This window comes from Phodopus roborovskii, unplaced genomic scaffold (genome assembly GCF_943737965.1).
Source record: "Phodopus roborovskii unplaced genomic scaffold, PHOROB, whole genome shotgun sequence".
In the NCBI taxonomy this organism is placed as follows: Eukaryota; Metazoa; Chordata; class Mammalia; order Rodentia; family Cricetidae; genus Phodopus; species Phodopus roborovskii.
The window spans coordinates 16,280,857-16,296,065 of NW_026126511.1; the positions used below are offsets into that span (position 1 = coordinate 16,280,857).

General features: G+C 35.9%; 1 protein-coding gene across 13 annotated transcripts in view; it reads left to right on the forward strand.

The window, feature by feature from the left end:
* Positions 1–15,209, forward strand: part of Mycbp2 (MYC binding protein 2) — a 209,618-nt gene that overhangs the window by 108,191 nt on the left and 86,218 nt on the right. For all 13 annotated transcript variants that reach the window (XM_051195259.1, XM_051195261.1, XM_051195260.1 and 10 more), the window contains exons 36-44: positions 198–329; positions 2,910–3,088; positions 4,689–4,831; positions 6,143–6,243; positions 6,856–7,074; positions 10,195–10,420; positions 11,389–11,507; positions 12,060–12,147; positions 13,748–13,797. In XM_051195259.1, coding sequence (XP_051051216.1) covers positions 198–329; positions 2,910–3,088; positions 4,689–4,831; positions 6,143–6,243; positions 6,856–7,074; positions 10,195–10,420; positions 11,389–11,507; positions 12,060–12,147; positions 13,748–13,797 — 1,257 coding nt within the window. The remainder of the gene's footprint in view (positions 1–197; positions 330–2,909; positions 3,089–4,688; positions 4,832–6,142; positions 6,244–6,855; positions 7,075–10,194; positions 10,421–11,388; positions 11,508–12,059; positions 12,148–13,747; positions 13,798–15,209) is intronic.

Below are 15,209 nucleotides of genomic sequence, written 5' to 3' on the forward strand. Positions count from 1 at the left end.
GGGGGATCTCAGAGATCATACTCGGTTTGTCAGGCTGGGTGGACAAGTTTGTTTACCTGCTGAGCCACCTTACCAACACATGACTAATGTTATATACCAGACAATAAACTGCATAAAGACAATAGTGGATTATAATCAGAATTGTTATTGCAATAAAGTTAAGCATCTTGTGAATTTTATTTTTGTATATTCATTAGAGTGAACATGCAGGAGATTCAACTCATTCTCACAGATGGACATCTCTAGAATTAGTTAAAGGAACTTACACAACTGACGATTCACCCAGTGACATAGCTGAAATCAGACTTGACAAAGTTGTTCCTTTAAAGGTAATGTCAACCACATACTTCTTCTTTTTTTTTTTTCTTTTAAACAAAGAGGTAGTGCTATACATTTAAAAATGGTGAAAAACGGGCTGGAGAGATGGCCAAATGATTAGGTGTGTGCATTGCTCTTACAGAGGACATGAGTTTGAATCCCAGCACCCATGTTGGGTGGCTCACAATCACTGGTAACTTCATTTCCAGGGTATCCAGTGCCCTCTTCTGGCCTCTTCAGGCATCTGCATTCATGTTCATGTATTCCCATATGCATATCACAATTAAAAGCATAAGTAATCTTTTAAAAATATATTGAAGAGTAATTAGTTATTCCATATGTTCTCAGTGTTAACTCTGGCTTCTCCTAAGTTATCTGTTATATGCTATTTCAACTACTCATGCATTTGCCTACTACAATATAATATTCTTGATATTATACTGTGTTATGCTCTGTTTTTGCACATATCAAACTGTGGTATACTAGGAAGAATTGTTAGGTTTTATTGTGAGACAGCCTTAGAGTCAGGGTATGACAGACTTAGCTTTTTAGCAGGATTAGTACAATGTAAGTAGGATAAATGCAGAGTAATATATATTCATTTTCAATTCATGCAACATCGTTCTCCCATGTGAAATTTGTTAAATCTGACATATTGTCATTTTAGCGCTTTGAGTCTCATCTTTTGGTGAGGCAGTCTAACATCCATATTATAGTGTTATACTGATTAAATAATGACAGCAGAGAATGTGCCTCCATATACAGCATAGTATTGAAACTACTTAGGTAGTCATCTTTCCAACTTACATTGCACCAAAAATGCTACAAAGAAAAACTGTGTTCTTAAGAGTTGGTATTAATGAGGCCCTATAGATAGCTGAACAGTTAAGAGCACAGAGGATCCTTTAAAGTGTGGACTCATCAGAGACTTCATCCAAACCAGCTTTGATGAGTGGAGTACTACATCAGTGGTTAGGAGCGCATACTCTTATAGAGGACTGGAGTTCTGTTCCCAGCACATCAGGAGGCTTATTTATCACCTCTAACTGCAGCTCCAAAAGATCCTGTGTGATCTTCTGTCCACCACAGCAACACACACACACACACACACACACACACACACACACACACACACACACACACACCACGAAAAACAAAACATGATCTTTAAAACAAAAACAAAAATAGCTTATATATTGTCGTAGGGTTTCTATGGCTGTGATAAACACCATGATGAAGGTGACTGGGGGAAGAAAGGGTTTATTTGATTTATATTTCCAAATTGTGGTCCATCACTGAAGGAAGTCAAGACAGGAATTCAAGCAGGGCAAGAACCTGGAGGCAGGAGCTGATGAAGAGACCTTGGAGTAGTACTGCTTGCTACCTTGCTTCTCATGACTTGCTCAGCCTGCTTCTTTTTTTATAGAACCCAGAACTACCATCCCAGGGCTAGCCCCACCTACATCAGTCACTTAGAAAATGCCTTACAGGCTTGTCTACAGCCTGACTTATAGAAGCTTTTTTTTTTTTTTTTTTTTTTTTTTTCTCAAGTAAGGTTACCTGCTCTCAGATGCCTGCAACTTGTGTACAGTTGGCGTAAAACTGTCCAGCACATTTATGGAAAAAAAGCCTTCTGAATCATAAAGCATGAGTATCTGTAGCTCTGTTTTCCTACATAACATTCTGAACAGTTTTTCATGGATTTTTTTCCCCTATGTTTGTGTGCATATTTTTGTCTCGAGTAAATTTCTCCCTAAATAAAAATGTAATAGAGAGCCACAATTATTTTTTTACATACTTAATAGTTATTTTAAGAATTTAAACTTATAGAAAAAAATATTATAGTAGTACTTGTGACTATCTTGGTCAGTGTTCTCTTGCTGTGAGGAGACGCCATGATCAAGGCAACTCTTATGAAGGAAAACATTTCATTGGAGCTGTCTCCCAGTTTCAGAGGCTTAGTCCATTATCATCATGGTGGGAAGCATGGTGATGCATAGACAACATGGGGCTGGAGAAGGAGCTGAATGTTCTACATCTTGACCTGCAGGCAACAGGAAATGAACTGTGTCACTGGGTAGAGCTTGAGCATAGGAGACCTCAGAATTTACCTCCCCCCCCCCCATCAATGACCAAGGCCATACCTAATCCAGCAAAGCCATACCTCCTAATAGTGCCACTCCCTAATGGGGCCATTTTCTTTCAAACCACAATGTTGACTAATATTTTATGTGTGTAATCAAGCACAGGAACTACCTGCTTTTGCTGATGGTCAACTACTAGTCTCCTCGCCTTCTAGCTATGTTACTTTGGCAAGTTGTTTACAACTGAACTCCAAATTCTTCATTGTTGAGTAATACTGAGATACTGAGGACACTTGAATTAATTCAGTTAGGTCGTATAAAGTATTTAGGGCAGATTCTGTTACTCAACGTATTTGTTCATAAGTATTAGCTATTAGATTCATTTAAAACTCATACGATGAAATTATTTATAATGACCACAAATTTTCAGTATATTTGTGTTGTTTACTGCTAGATTTCTTTCTGTATTCTGTCCTTATATAATGTGTTTATATCTTCATCATGAAGGAAAATGTTAAGTATGCTGTGCGCTTGAGGAACTATGGAAGTCGTACAGCCAATGGAGATGGAGGGATGACCACTGTTCAGTGCCCGGATGGAGTGACTTTTACCTTCAGCACATGCAGCTTGAGCAGTAATGGCACAAACCAAACCAGAGGACAGATTCCACAGATACTGTACTATAGGTAGGTGTACTTATAATTAGAATTGAAATGTGGTAACACGGTAGGTAACATTTACTATTGTACGAAACATGCCAAGTTGATAATGTAACTAAAATAAACAATTTGTCTACTTAGCACATACTTAATAGTCAAATTCTTGTGAAGACTCTTCATTTAAAAAAGTAAATTCAGTATTAACTATGAAGGTGAATACTTTTAAACTTTTATTATTCTTTTAATATTATTGAAGCGCTTTTTTTCACTGGGATATATGTTTTTGATGTTATATTTTAATTTAATGCCTGTGCTTTAAATATAAGTAGAATTTACTCATTTTTTTTCCCCATAACTATTGAACCTAAGTCCAGGTAGTGGCATTGCCTTCATCCTTTTATCCAGTCTGAAGAATGGTTTTGTATTTAAAGGTATTTTACCTGTTCAGGTTGGCCTCTGGACCTCTACACGACACAACGGTGGCAATGGTGGGGATTTTCTTAATAGTATTTTAGCAAACCATTTAGTAAGTAAATAGGAGAAAACAGAAAATTAAAATCTTTGGGGGGGGGGAGAAAAAACCCTAAATACACATAACGCATTGTGTCTGATTTTTTCGTATAATAACCACTTTTGTCCTCAACCTAATTTTATATCACTAATCACTAATGTCTCAAGTCTAGTGCTACCTGTGGTTGCACTGGCTATTCACACAGGAGGCACTTTTCCCATCTGTATTTAATGGAAGAGGAACCTGAGATACTGAGAGGTTAAACATCTTTCTCAAATCATATTTGTAGTGATGTATGATAAAGTGATTTGTACATAGGAAACTGAATCTCTACTCCAGGTGACACTTTTAAGTCACCATACCAAACATCTTCCTTAAAGATGCTTTCTGTGGTTGGCTGACAGATGTTGTAAACCTAATGTGTCCACAGCAGTCACACCTGGTCATTCCAGATGTCTTTCTCTTGCACCCTACACCTCATTTGATCATTCCTGACAGCCACATTTGTAAAATGCTCTACATCTGACTTTTTCTGTCATTCCTGTGATCAGACTGTATATCGCCAACCCCTGTACCTGTAAAATGATCATAGCCTCAGTATGAATCTATGAATCTCTTCTTTGCCTGTTCCTGTACAGCCAGCTCTGCACGGTACAATGCCTTGTCTAATAAAAATGAAGAGCACATTCGCTGTGCCTTGCTTAGTTCTCTCTTGACTCTTCGTTTTTGATGGGATATGAATTTATTACCATCCTTCAGATTTTTCTCTTTCCCTTCCACTGTAGCAATACTTGTTTGCATTTTCTTCCTTGAATTCAGCACCTGATTCTCTTTGTCCTGATATTTTGTCTCACATTTTTCGTGGGCCTTTTTGTAATTTATTTTTTAAACACAGTTGAGGGCTTTGTCAAATATTAGTTCATCAAAGAGCAACTTAACCTAATATAAAATAACACCCTTTATATTCTGTTTTGTTTTTGTTCAAAGCCTTTATCACTTCCTAAATTAACATAATGACACATATATGTCTTTTCTTTGCTTCTTGAGAAATTCTGATCTGAATATAATTCTTAAAATGACCAGTGCAAACTATTTTCATACTTGTTTGTGTCACAGGAGTGAATTTGATGGAGATTTACAATCCCAACTTTTAAGTAAAGCTAATGAAGAAGATAAAAACTGTAGCAGAGCACTCTCTGTGGTAAGCACTGTTGTTCGAGCTGCCAAGGATCTGTTGCACAGAGCTCTTGCTGTGGATGGTAAGACTATCTTTTTCCTTTCTTTATGGTCACAGTTTAGAATCTGTAGTGTTTTTCCCCTGTGCATAGTTAATAAAAGGAAGACAACTTGTAGAATTCCAAAATGTTTAGTTCTGATTTTGGATCATTCACTCACTTCATACTTAGAGGAAGATTTTTTTTTTTTTTTTAAGAGTGATCTGAACAAATCACTTTTTGCTTTTATTTTTTTTTAGTTTATAATAAGAGAAATATCCTATCTGATAAAATTGGATTTTTTGCTTTATCCCTAAGTAGTAGTAAATTTTTTTTCTTTCTATGTGTTATATTTCTGTTAAGTATCACCATTCATCCAAATGCTTAGATAACTTTGACAATCTCCTCAGGTCCACGTTTCCCTCACCGGAAACTCCAGTTGGTAGTGCTCTCTTTTTTCTTCTAGTACTCAGTTCAAGTCGCCACAGTGCAAGCACTCGCGTACTTTGTCTTGGATGGAAACGTTCACATAATCTCATTTCTGCCTTTCCCCTGCTACCTTTGTCTTGGTTTCTGGCCATCGTCTGTACTATCAGGAGAATTACCCATGTGAAATATTCTCAAATATTCAGGGTTCATCCTTTCCCCTAAAAAATTTGGTCCATCCCAGAGTTTTATGCTAGGTTCAAAAATTATTTTCTGAAGATACGTCATTTATTTTATGCAATAGGTCTAGAAGCCCATATTTGGGAGAATAATTGTTCTAAATGTAAATGTCTAGCTTAGCCCATCTTTTAAGCCTCATGTTCTTAGGAAAAAAATGACTAAAATGGCTATTAGCAAAATTCTTCATGGGAAAATAGAAGGTTTAATAGCTCAGTGTCAACAAATGCTTTTTTGGAATATTTATATGTACAGACATCTTTCTAAGTGTTTATATATGTGTTGACTTATTTAATCCTAGCAGCAATCAGGGAAGCTGATTGTTGTTATCTTGCTTTTCAGATTAAATAATTTGTTCAACATCACTCAGACAGCTGTGTTTAAAAAAAACCACTGCTCTAGGTTCTACTCCTGGCTCTCGCATTTACACACACACACACACACACACATATAGAGAGAGAGCACATTAAGAATTTGCTTGAGGATTTAAAAACACTGTGTACCTTGGTTTACCCTTCTGAAAAGTGGGAATTATCTATTATGAGGATTGAGATAACATGCTAGTAAATCCTTACAATAATTGAAGCAGTTAATGTTGGCCATGCCTTCCTGAGGATAATGGTGTAGGTTAGTTTAGCATGTGTACAGTGTAAAGGAACGCCTTTCTAACTGTAGTTTCAATGCTTCTTTTAGCTGATGACATTCCAGAGCTGCTTAGCTCTTCCAGTCTGTTTTCCATGCTGCTTCCCCTTATTATAGCCTACATAGGACCAGTAGCTGCTGCTATTCCCAAGGTGTGTAATTGAATCTCTTACCATGTATACTATCTCATGTGTTTTATAGCTCCCTTTTAAAGTACGTTCAGCATTGATTAAAGTACTAGGGTTATAGATAACAGATAAAGCACCTCTGTGGTAGAAGTTACCAGTTAGGCTTCTTTATTCCCAGAATTGCTTATTTATATATTTGTATTTATATATTGATTTCACACTTGAAGATGTATTTTATAAATATGACATATAACAGAAGATTAAGTTACTTGCTTACTTTAACATTTCTGAGTTTGATGCCAGTTCTCCACCTTAAATAAAAATAACAGTAGAGAAGGAGTGTTTATAGTAGTGAGAAAAGACATGAGGAAAGTCATAAACTATCAAGAGCTTGGCATAATTAAATGTCAGGAAAAGCTATTTACTGTAGACTGCAGAAAAGCAAGGATTTTCAAACACAGATTAATTTGATATAATATCCAAGATAAAATTCTTTACCCATTAAAAACACTTTTGTTTAAAAATACTTTATAGAAACTCTGGAAATTGTAATGGATAAGAGTTACTATTAGAATAGTTCCTTAGTAAAATGATTTCACATTTATTTAATTATGTGTATTTTTTTATATCTACCAGGTTGCTGTGGAAGTTTTTGGCCTTGTCCAACAGTTGCTTCCCTCAGTTGCCATTTTGAATCAGAAGTATGCACCCCCTGCCTTCAATCCCAATCAGTCAACTGATAGCACGACAGGAAACCAACCCGAGCAAGGTCTCTCGGCTTGTACCACTTCTAATCACTATGCTGTCATTGAGAGTGAGCACCCATACAAGCCCGCCTGTGTGATGCACTACAAGGTGGGCACCATTCTTAGCAAGACTGAAATCTGATCCTTGATCGGAGATTTTTCTAGTGATATCTGAAAGGGTATTTTGTGTATGTTTAGAATTGTCACTTCTGTAGTGCTTAAGTATAAAGAATCCACAGATGAAGAGGGACTGTTGGGCTAAAGATCTGAAGACAGAACTTTTCCCCTTTAATTAATGATACATCTTTCCTCATATTATATATCCTGACTACAGTTTCCTCTCTTCCTCTCCTCCTCTTCCCCACGTCCCCTCCCCTCAGCATCCACTCATTTTCTGTCTCTCATTAGAAAAGGACAGTGTTCTAGGAGGTAACAACCAAACACGACAAGATAAAATATAACAAGATGAAGCAAAAACTGTAACATCAAAAGTTGGACCAGGCAACCTAACAGAAGTGAAAAGAGCCCTAAGAGAACACACAAGAATCAGAGACCCACTCATTTATATACACTTTATAAAAACACTAACCTGAAAGCTACAAAATATATCCAGAGGTATAGAGACGATCCTGGGGTTCAGGCTGAAGATCAGTAAAGCAAAGCAGCCAAGCCACTAGCTCTTACCTCTCCCTCAGACCAAAGTGGGCAGTCTGTCTCCACAAGTCCTCAAAGTGCAATGGTCTCTAATCTCAGACTGCCATCTTGCCATCTTCTCAGTTCCTGTCTTCTCCCGCCTCATATTCCTCTCTCTACCCAGCGATCTCCTCCAGTCTCCACATCCCTAGTGCTGGGATTAAACATGTGTGACTCCAAGTGCTGGGATTAAAGGCATGAGCTCTGTTACTCTTGGACTGATTCACTTTTGTGTAGCCCAGGGTGGCCTTGAACTCAAAGAGATCCATCTGCCTCTGTCTCCTGAGTCCTGGGACTAAAGGTATGTGCCACCACTTCCTGGCCTCTATGACTTGTGGCTAGCTTTGCATTCTGAACCCTCAGGCAAGCTTTATTAAATCATAAATAGCACCACACAGAGGGCCTGGTATAGACCTGTGTTAGCCCTGTTTCTGCTTCAGTCTCTGGGTTCATATGTACTTTGCTCAGTCTGTTTGGAGGGTCTGGTTCTCCTGGTGCCCTCATTCCTGGTGGTTCTTAGACTGTTTCCACCTCCTCTTCCAGAGTTCCCTTAGGTCTGAGGGGAGGGATTTGATGGAGACATCCCATTTACATGTGTGTTTTCAAGGTCTCTCTCTCTCTCTCTCTCTCTCTCTCTCTCTCTCTCTCTCTCTCTCTCTCTCTCCTCTCTCTCCTGCCCTCCTCCCTTCCTACCCCCTCTCTCTGCTTGATGCCTGGCTATGTGTTTCTGTATTTGTTCTGTCTGCTGCAGAAGGAGTCTTCTTTGATGATGGTTGAACATGGCTCAGATGTATGAGTATAGCAGAATATCATTAGGAGTGATTTTATTGTTACTTTTTTTTTTTTTTTTTTTTTAAGATCAGTAGTATTTGGTTTTACCTTAGGTCTCTGGACTATCTAGGAAGACAGAACTTTTACCTTACATATTTTATGCTTTGGTAGGTTTTTAAGAGTTGTTTGCAAATATTTTTCTAGCAATATTGCAGTATATAATGCTAAACTCTGTGCTGTGCTGTATAATCATAGTGAATACAAATCTTAAAATTCGTAAATAGTATTTGTATATGTGTTTCTGTGGGCATGTTTGTTCATGGATAAAGAGGTCAGGAGTCAGGCTCATGTTCCTTAAGCACTGTTCACACTGTTTGTGAGACAGTCTCTCCCTGGGTTAGAACTTGCTAAGAGCACCAGCCTGGCTGGCCCACAAGCTCAGTGGTCTTCTTGTCTTCACCTCCCAAACCAGGGATTAAAGCATGGACCTGCATTTATTTATTTACATTGACACAAGTCCTGGAAAATACACTCTAGTCCTCCAACTAGCCAAATTTATAGACTATCTCCCTAGCCTATAAATCATCCTTTTTAAACTGGCATTATTTGGATCACAATCTGAACTCTGAAAATTGAAAATAGCCTGTCTACTCAAAATATGATATAAAAAAATAAAAGCGAAATATTTTAAAATTTAAGGTTATATTATATCCAAGTCCTTTTAGTAAATAAATGAGAATAAATCATGTTTTTTCAATGTAATTATGTTTTGTGCTTCTAAAACATTCAATCTGGTTTAGAAATAGGACATATGTAATTGACAAGGTAATGCAGTACAGTAGCCTACTTACTTACTCATCTCCTGGTTTAAGTCTAAACTCTTAACCAAGCCACTTCATTTATCTTCTACTTCCCTTTTATATTAGTATAAAACAATTCACCTAATTTTCTTTTGTATTTCTCTAATGTAAGAACCCTCTAAAATAACCCTAGTGTTAAAACACTTAAAATTAGCAACTCCTTAATATTATAAAGTATGCATATCTTTTGAGTTTGCTTGAATTTGAATTCACATAAGATGAAGATATTTGGGATTGTGTGTTTCTTCAGGAACCCCCCCCCCTTTCTTCCTTCCTTCCTTCCTTCCTTCCTTCCTTCCTTCCTTCCTTCCTTCCTTCCTTTCTTCCTTTCTCTCTTTCTTTCTTGAGACATGTTAAATCCCTGTAAATATATCCATCCTCTTCCATCTCTGCTGTTTGGTTCCCTCAGCTTTTGATTGTTAAAGAAACTGTCCCCTTGGCTGGATGTGAATCTCTTCACTTTGCTTTACTGAGACTTCAGATTCTCCCTTCCAATTTCCCTTGCATCTTTGTTCCCTGGAATGAGCAAATATTTAGGCTCACATTCAGCTCTGGAATCAGCCACTTAGAAGAGAAAAAGGCTCTCTGATTCTATTATACTATATATGTACATATATACATACATATACAATATACTCATACATACACACACACACACACACATATATATATATATATGTTTTTTGTTTTATGAATTGCTTTTAAATTGAATTTTGATTTCTAATATTTAAATAATTGCATACTCCAAAATTAAATTATAAGAGAGTCTGTTTCTTTATTTTGCTTCTCCTTCATTTCCCCCCTTTGTTTATAATGTATCATTCTCCCCTTTCATTTAATGTAGGCATACACATACATAAACAGAGGGTGTGCATGTGTATTCATATCTTCCTTTTCATTGCCAGGTGACATTCCCAGAATGTGTCAGGTGGATGACAATTGAATTTGATCCTCAGTGTGGTACTGCACAGTCAGAAGATGTCCTCCGTTTGCTTATTCCTGTGAGAACTATTCAGAACTCAGGATATGGACCAAAATTGACAACTGTTCATGAAAACCTTAACTCATGGATAGAATTAAAGAAATATTCAGGATCCTCTGGATGGCCTACTATGGTTTTAGTGTTGCCAGGTGAATTTTCTCTTCTCTCTTCTATGGTTAAGATGGGTACATGTATGTATATTAATGAGGCATCATTGAAAGTGTTTGCAGAGAAAATTAGTAAAGACTTATAGGTCTTGGTTTTAATTGAGAAAAATAAGATGTGTTAGGCATAGTGTTCTCAAAATTTATGAGGAGTGATTATTTGGATAATTTTAGGGAGGAAAAATAAATACTGAGTCTTCTGTATGGATGGGACCAAACTACAAAAAAAAAAATTGTAAAAATGATTTTAGTTTTTTATTTTCCCAGTAAATGCTATCTTTCTGAAGTAGAATTCAGTCCCTTCCTTTGAAGGTGTGTGTGTGTGTGTGCGTGTGCGTGTGCGTGTGTGTGTGTGTGTATTCTTATGCAAACACTTATTTCTGATATTTATGTCTTTCTTTAAAAGAAAGTTAAGTTTTTAAACTTGTTAATCTCCATGGTATTATAACTATCTAACAATAACTAGTTTTCAAAGACTTAAAACCATACAAAAAAGTTTTGTCATCTTTCATATAACCTGGCCTTAATGAATTTAGCTTTTTTTTTTTTTTTTTTTAATTCTAACACACTTTTGTTGGATTGTTAAGGGTTCAGGAAATACCAGTTAGCAGGGTATAAGACTAGCCTAGGTACTCAGTAATCAATAGATCTTTGAAAAAAAAAAATGCCTATATAACTTAAGGGTAGGCTTAAGGAATTGGGTTTGATTATAATGGAAATTAGCAACTATTCATTAGGGATGGTTCTATTCTTGATATTGTTGCTTTTAACATGGTTTGTGCAAGTAAATAAAGGACTCTCCCTCAAAAAGTCTTCTTTCCATTTTAATAACTGTTTTGAAGAGTTTTATATGATAAAATAATGGTAGTTTATCAAGTTCTTTCAGATTTAGACCTTATTCATAGAGACTGGTTCTTGTTACATACACATACACACACTTTTTGTTTTTTAAGGAAATGAAGCCCTGTTTTCACTGGAAACTGCTTCAGATTATGTGAAAGATGATAAAGCCTCCTTCTATGGTTTCAAGTGTTTTGCAATTGGATATGAATTTAGCCCTGGACCTGATGAGGTAAGAACAAACTATCTTTTCAGTCTGTTAATAATTGACTCTTCTGAAGCTTCCTTTGATTAAAGATGTCTTGTAGGCTGGAGGTTTCTGTTTAAAATATTGTGTAGTTTAATTATGTGTTAATGTTTTGCTACTCTTCATACATGGGGACAGTTGAGTTTATGCAGTGTGACCCTGTATAACTGAAACGTACTTTGAAGCATAACTGTATGCCCCATGCTAAAGTAGTTCTACCTTTAGTAAATAACAAAACATAGCTCCACACGGTGACTTTACTTATTCTAGATTTTCTTAAATGTTTTAAATCAAGCACTAAAATAAAGCCAAGGTCATAATCTTCCTAAATATAAATGGAAAATGATTTGGACAGTGAAGGTATAAACCCAAACCTGTAACAACATGGGGTGTAATACTAAATCTCTTTCTCAGTTGCCAGCTAAGCATCATGTTTTCTGGTTTGGTCAACAGAGCTTAACTTTGATTTACAATGTTTTCATATCCCATGTTTGAACATTTTTTTTTTAAAGTAGTGAATTTTATGCAATTCTACAGGGAGTTATTCAGCTGGAGAAAGAATTAGCTAATCTCGGTGGAGTCTGTGCAGCAGCTTTGATGAAGAAGGATCTAGCACTTCCTATTGGTGAGTCTAGCCAAGTAAGAGCTGTTGTTAAGGATTCAGAAGAAAATTTAAAAGTAAGACATTTATTAAACAGCGTCCAAAGGTAAACTTTCAATACAAATTCTGTGAGTACATGTATATATGAGTAATAGCTGTTTGACACTATAACCTTTTTATGTACTCAAATTCACATATATGTATGTACTCCATATACCTATCATACATACTTACATATATATATATACCCATATGTATATGTATATACATATACATATACATATACATACATACATACATATACATGTATTTATTTCTTTCACTTGGAAAGTCCATGAAAACCTTCTTATTCCATCTTTCATTTACCTTTCTTTGTCATTCCTTTTTAGTTCCTTTCTTGCTCCTTTTCAAGCTTCTCAGTTTCCTCAGTCCTGTTTACTATTAGTTCCTTTGTGCTGTCCTCTTAATGTCTTAATACTTTTATATGAAGAGAATTATTAACACCATCATTGGAATAATTTCATCATTAGCTATTAAAATTTTACTTTTTGATGTGGCTGTGTTTTGTTGCATTCTTACATTAATAGTTTAAAAATATATGTTGAATGAAGGATGAAGATAGCAGTTCCTTTGCCAAACCTAGCTGCAACCATATCTGTCATTTGGAACCTAGTTTGCTAGCTAATGGAGATGACAGAGAAAGTATAACTATATGGCCTGAGAAAAAAGTTTTCCGTATTATATTAAATGAAAAAAAAAAAAAAAAACGGTTATACAAAAAGGTCACATTCCTTGTGGCAGCATCATGTCTGTGTATTAGTTTATGCATGTTCACCTTTATGTACATTGACATACACACATGAAGTTAAGATTTGCATGTAAAATTTCTAGAATAATACACAAGAAACTGTTGACAATGGCTTTCTTTAGGGGAACTGTGTTGATTGGAATATATTTACTCCACACTTTCTTCTAGTCAGTTGGACTGTTTCCCTTTAGCCATAGTAGTGTTTCATAATTGTCAAAGAAAAATCAATAAATAAATATTTTGTATTATACAATAAAAGAGTAAATGGCTAAAAGACACAGGTAAGTAATACCATAGGATGAGTCAACATTGTTATCTGAAATAAAGCTGCCTTATTAATCAAAATAAAAAGTTTTAGTTTCTTTTAAAAAAGAAATATAAATATAAGAACTTCACACATAAACACACTTACATAGTTACTTTCTCAGACTTATATAACTTTTTTACATTGAAACATAACATTGTCATCTACAAAATTCATACTCGAGAACCATGGGATTGAATTACACATACACACAGAAAAATCACACACAAAAATAATTTCATTGTGTTGTAAGTATCTATGATTTTGTGTTGGGCTACACTCATAGCTGTATTAGGCTACTTGAAGCATCTGGACCTTGGATTGAACATGTCTAACTAATTCTTTACATTGTTTGGTGGATGATACCATTATAAAGTCTTAACTACTAGACTTATCTGGAGTTGTAAATCTCTTCAATCTATAATAGCAAGATTACAAAAACAAATAGTGAACACAAAGGGTTGGAAAAGTTATTAGTATGTTTTAGTAAAACTTTTTGATTTGCGTAACAGGTAATGAGTTGGAGGAAGATCTTGAAATTCTTGAAGAGGCTGCATTGCAGGTATTGTCCTATACATTTTAACTTCTGTTCATTTGTTAAAACATGATGTTTTCACATGGTGATTATTTTCTCGAACATAAGACTCAGTGGTTAAGTACTTCATTCTGTTTATTGACATTCTAGAGCCACATAACTTAAGTCTCCTCTTGATGAGAGGGTCCATATGAACACTTACTGCTATTTGCTTGGGGAAAAAGAAGAACTAGGGTACAGGGATGCTCTTCAGTGCTGTGGAAGATTCATTCATATCTGAGTAGCATGAATTCTAATTGTTCTAAATAATAAAAACTCAGAGTCAGATATCTCTGAAGGTCAGAGAAGCAAAGCAGCCAAGTTACTGGCAAGTTCTTACCCCTACCAATGCTTGGACGAAAGGGGCGACCCTGTCCTCGGACTACATTCTCAGACTGCTTAGACTCTACTGCTCCTCAGATGGCACTGCTCCTCTCTCCATCCTCCAATATCACTCCTGTCCCCACCTCCTTAGTGCTGCCATGTGATCCCAAGTGCTGGATTCACCTTTGTGTGAGCTCTGTTTCTTTTAGGCAGATTCAATGTGAAACCCAGGGTGGCCTTGAAGTAACAGAAATCCATCTGCCTCTATCTCCAGAGTGCTGGGATTAAAGGTGTGTGCCACTACTGCCTGGCCTCTATGGCTAACTAGTGTGGCTAGCTTTGTACTCTGATCTTCAAGCAAGCTTAATATTTTTTAGATCACAAACAAAATATCACCATATACCTGTAAAGTCTTTTTACCAGTTTACGAGAAAAGGCATTTGACAAAGGACATGGTTCCTTGTATGAAACTTTAATATCATAACATCATAGAACAATTTGGCTCTCAGGATTGGGAGCCATAAGTTGGTTGCTCTTATTATTTGCTAATATTTTTGTTTGTATAAACATTAAGTAGAACTTTGACAATATAATGGAAATAAATCTATATTTCAGTTGAAGTGCTGATTTTGAATGTCTTATTTCAATCTATTGATCCGTTGCCTTACATTACTCAGGATATTCTCTTAGTTTAAGTACTATAAATTTATATAGCTTGCAGTCACTGATAGGATGGGAGGAGCCTAGTAATGGGAGGAGCCTAGTAAGCAGTGTTTTCAAATTATAATGTCTGCTTATTCTAGGCTAGAGATTTGGTGTAATAATTGAGTATTCATGTAGACTGTCCATTGAGACATCAGTGATGAACTAATGCTTTGTAGTGAAACAGCATGAAGGCAAAGCGTAGATGGATTCAGTGGTATCCAGACCATAAGATTCCATGAATTTGTAGGGTTGTCTAAACACATTTTCCACAAATAATATTATTTTTAATTAAGGAAAAATATGCTAAAAAGTATGCTATTTTATCAGCAGTAACTCAAAATTATCATGTAATAGTTCAAAATAGAAAGGTT